This window comes from Vitis vinifera, chromosome 10, assembly GCF_030704535.1.
Source record: "Vitis vinifera cultivar Pinot Noir 40024 chromosome 10, ASM3070453v1".
NCBI classification, from domain to species: Eukaryota; Viridiplantae; Streptophyta; class Magnoliopsida; order Vitales; family Vitaceae; genus Vitis; species Vitis vinifera.
In genome coordinates this window covers 14463230-14467503 of record NC_081814.1, presented here as the reverse complement: position 1 = coordinate 14467503, position 4274 = coordinate 14463230, and the positions used below count along the sequence as shown (strand labels likewise).

General features: G+C 37.4%; 1 protein-coding gene across 2 annotated transcripts; it reads right to left on the bottom strand.

Annotated features, from left to right (window-relative positions):
• Window positions 1-669: 669 nt before the first annotated feature.
• Window positions 670-3654, bottom strand: LOC100264549 (putative wall-associated receptor kinase-like 11). Of its 2 annotated transcripts, XM_010657461.3 has the most exons (4): window positions 3126-3654; window positions 2718-2885; window positions 2151-2330; window positions 670-2071 (listed from the first exon to the last, which is right to left on the bottom strand). In XM_010657461.3, the coding sequence occupies exons 1-4, from the start codon at window positions 3601-3603 to the stop codon at window positions 876-878; spliced, it is 2022 nt and encodes a 673-aa protein (XP_010655763.1). In that variant the 5' UTR covers window positions 3604-3654; the 3' UTR covers window positions 670-875. The 2 variants fall into 2 exon arrangements, with proteins under 2 accessions (XP_010655763.1, XP_002265582.3); XM_002265546.5 differs by having other exon boundaries at window positions 2718-3654.
• Between the last annotated feature and the right edge of the window lie 620 nt (window positions 3655-4274).

Below are 4274 nucleotides of genomic sequence, written 5' to 3'. Positions count from 1 at the left end.
AGTTGCAAACTGATAAAAAAAAATTTCTCCAAAATATTTGATATTCTTTCTTTCTTTGAGGATGCAAATCCTCACCAAATTAGGTTATGACGTTGAACGATATCAAACTTTAACCTTTAAAAAGTCATTTAATGGTTTTAAAAAAAATAGTTTTCCTTACCATGCATCTCTTTTTCAGTTAAGTGTGAATTGTCACTTATGTAATTCAAATAAAGGTAAAAATAATAATGGGTTTTTCCTTAGATTTTAGTTTTCAACCCTCGTATGTTTTCCACATTTTCAGTTTGGTGGAGCCGCTGAATTATGAATATATGAACTTAAATGTCTTCTTAAAACATGTAGGAAAAGTAAGTAGTCTTCTTTTTAGTTACTTGTGATGGTTGACATAGAATTAAATTACTTGGAGGTCTTCTTAAAGTTTTTGATTTATTTTAGTAAAGGATCCCACTATTTAGATTAATTGAGAAATAAATGTTCTAAATTAGAATGTTATCATTAGTTTTTATTTCTTAGTCATAGGCGGTTGATAAAAATTTAGTAACTATTAAATTTGTATTTACTAATTAAATCAAATATAACCCAAAATTAATTTTACTCAAGATTTAAAAAAAAATAGTTTAGGCAGCTTAGATTGAATTGAATTGTTGGGTTTGGAAAATGAACTTGATGTGTATATAAAGGTTGACCTTGATTGATTGTCAAGCAGCCTCAACCCCAGTTGGACCCTAATAATATGTGTACCATACTGGAACAAATTAAAGAAAGTAAAACAAAGTTCGGAGCCATTCATTACATCATTATTCCAGAAGTCAATAGCATATATAAACATACTTCCTGCTATTTATCTGAAACTTCAAGCTGCCATACTGTATTCCTTAGGAAAGGTAGTCCTCATCGTCATGAATTATTTCTTCTGTAACTGCACCAAATGTGTAGGAATGGGATGTTTCACTTACTGTGAAGTAGTCCTGGCATGTTTGCTGCTGCAACGAAGGCTCTTGAATCTTTGTCTTCTGAAAAGACAACTGCTCCTGAAATCTGCCCAATTGTTGGAGGTCTATATCAATTTGTTTCATGGTTGGCCTTTTTTTCCCATTCAACTTTAGGCATCTCTTAGCAAGCTTAGCAACGGCGAAAATCTCCTCCTTCTGTCCTTCATTTACAACTTGGTTATCAAGAATTTCAAAGAGACGATTTTGTTTCATTGCTGATCTAAAATGATTTGCTAGACCTTGTTCAGATCTATCCGAGGAAATGGCTTGCTCTCCTGTCAGAAGTTCAGCAAGGACTACGCCGAAGGCATACACATCACTTTTATCTGTAAATTGACCTGAATGAAAATAATCAGGATCCAAGTAACCAAATGTCCCTTGTACCAATGCAGTTAAGTGAGTTTTGTCAAGGGGTATTGACCTTGAAAGTCCGAAGTCAGAAACTACTGCCCGGAGGTTTTCATCCAACAATATGTTCCTGGACTTGATATCCCTGTGACAGATGGCTATAGAAGCATATGAGTGCAAATATGCCAGGGCTCCGGCAATTTCACTCCCAATTCGCAGCCGGTTTTTCCAAGATAATGTAGATGCATGGCCCTCTTCATGAAGATGGTGGAAGAGGGTGCCATTGGAGACATATTCATAAACCAGCAAAGGTACTTCAGTCTCCAGACAACAACCTAACAATCTTACTATGTGTCTATGGTTGATCTGTGAAAGAATGAAAACTTCATTGACGAACTGGTCCAACTGCTTTTCATCAACAGTATTGGATTTCTTAATGGCTACAATGCTTCCATCTGATAACATCCCTTTGTATACTGTGCCAAGGCCTCCCTTACCAATGACTCGACTTGAATTGAAGCCATCTGTTGCTCTCTCCAACTCTTCTACCGAATACAGTTTTGTTTTTTCTACGCTTTCTTTGCTTGAAGAAATTTGCTGTTGCAATAGCAGACCACCATTCTTCTTGAAGAACTCCTGTTTTATTTTCTTTTTCTCTCTTTCCTTAAGTCTTCGGTATAACCATAGGCCCGTAGCAATTAGGATCAAGGGAACAACAGTAATCCCCACACCTGCATCAGACACAAAAGTAAGTAGTGCAGAGAAGGGGATTAGAGTGCTAGATGTTTGAAGAATGGTAAAGTTCCATACCTAAAGAAAATACCAGTGCTAGCAAATGTTTACGCTTGCCAGGTATGCACCCAGTTCCATTTGTCTTGCCATCTCCATGGTAACCAGCTGGGCAAGTGCATGAGTAACTGCCAGGGATGTTACTGCAAATAGCTATCTTGTGGCAAGCATTTTGTTTTGGGTCGTTGCATTCGTTAATATCTTTTCAGAGCACAAAAGAAAAAAAAAATTACTAAAAAATTCATAAGCTAAAATTTTATCTCTTCGGTTATGCTGAGGGGTTGCTTAGTCCTTAAATTCATTAGGAGACATATCATTCATAAATTATAGTTGCCATGGCCTTCTGACTATGAAGTCTGATATGTAGAAAACTGATAAGAGGATTCATAGCCATACATAATTCCATAATTCCTTCTTCACACACAAGCTGATATTTAGGAGTATTTTCATGAAGCAAAAATTATCAATTGATTTTCGTGAAGCTGATATATATTGCAGGAGCAAAGAGTCAGAAGAAAAGAAAAGAAAGATCATGTGGGACTGGCAAAAAAATAAATATAAACTGTTGAGAAGGAGAAGAAACTGTACCTTGGCAGCCATTTGCAAGGTAGGGGTTCCCTTGGTAACCGTTAAGGCAGTGACAATTATACCCCCGACCCTGGATGGAGTTGTTGCAATAAGTGTTCTGGCCGCATGCATAGTTTTTTCTTCTGATAGCTTCATGGCAAGAGACTTCCCCAACTGACCAGTCAAGTACTGCTGGGACAAAATACAAATTCTTGTCAAATTTACTAGAGAGGTTAAAATGTTCACGTATAGAGAAGTTCCTCTCTGCTATGAAAGCAAGGCCACATGGCTCAGAAGACCAGGTTGGTGTGATCATGTTGATGCTGCGAATCCGGAGATAAAAAGATGCAATATCTGTTTGGAGATAAGTCCTGCAGCAACCAATGCCTGAGCAAGCAGAAGAGGAAAAACCAGCAGTGATGTCATTACCAGTATTACAAAGCGAAGCACACCCGGTTGCATATGCTGTACTGTTGTGCCCAGTGATATAAGCAAATATGTCACACCCAATGGCTATGAACTTATTGTGAGTGAAGGAGTAACTGAAATGATGAGTTCTATTATATGATACATATGATGAATCAGTCTTCCCTGATTGGTTGTTAAAACAGCTACGATAAGCAATATCATTGATGCGCAGTTTGTCTCCTGATATCTGCAAAAGTTGAACTTCTTGGGGAAGAAGTGGAAGAGGCGGATCGGAGGACATGTTGCATGTAATCTTAAAATCTCTATGAAGGTAACAGCCTTTTCCCATGCCAAATGGATATGGAATGGTAATGTTCCCGCATTTCTCTGGGCAGCCAGGCTTGGTCAAAGATGCCCCTGCTTCTTGTGGTATAAATACAAAGAAGATGATGATTGTGATAAGATGAACTGATACTAGCAATTGCAGAAGCATCCTCATGTCTGTTATTTTGTAAATTGATCTTCTGAGCTGCAGAGTGCTCTTAAAAAGGAGTCTCTGGTATGTGTCAAAAAAGGGAGTTGGATCCAACTAGCAAGGGAATCTCTTTGTTAAAGAAGGTGGGGCTATGAAAAAGTTGATCAGTCACAAAGGGACAGTTTGGAGAACATATATATCACTGAATGTCAATAACTCAATCAAATCCACTCATCTTTAGGGATATTTAGTTCATCAACCTTGGTTTCAACCAAGGAACTTTTTGAGATGGATTAGGAATTCAATAAGCTGATTCCTAAGGAAAATTTTGTAAGATTATAGTGTTGTGCACTATAAAAACTGCAATTGCCTGCACATTAATCTCATGTTTTTTTTTTATTTCCCGATCTAAAATTCCTAGCAATGCAATAGGGGAAGTCACATATAAGATTTAGTTCAGTAAATTTGGCCTTGCTTGGATAGTCCAATGGGACTACATTATCATTGCAAATGAATTAGCAGCCTTTCTAACTCTTGGAAAGACTTTTAAGACTAAATGGTGGGACGCTTTGAAAAATGATGCATCCTTGGAAGCAACTAAGCAATATTTCCTCAAGCATCCCACACAAGCTTCAACTAGTGATGATAGGTTACAGTTTCTTCTCAAGAAACAACAGCTCCAAGCCATGCTCGCA

Excerpts from the sequence above, each read along its gene's own strand:
- LOC100264549 (XM_002265546.5), bottom strand. The coding sequence starts at position 3,603 with ATGAGGATGCTTCTGCAATTGCTAGTATCAGTTCATCTTATCACAATC. Across the intron at positions 2,331-2,717 it reads CCTTGCAAATGGCTGCCAAG|ATATTAACGAATGCAACGAC; the intron begins GTACAGTTTCTT and ends TGCTCTGAAAAG. Across the intron at positions 2,072-2,150 it reads AGCACTGGTATTTTCTTTAG|GTGTGGGGATTACTGTTGTT; the intron begins GTATGGAACTTT and ends TGTCTGATGCAG.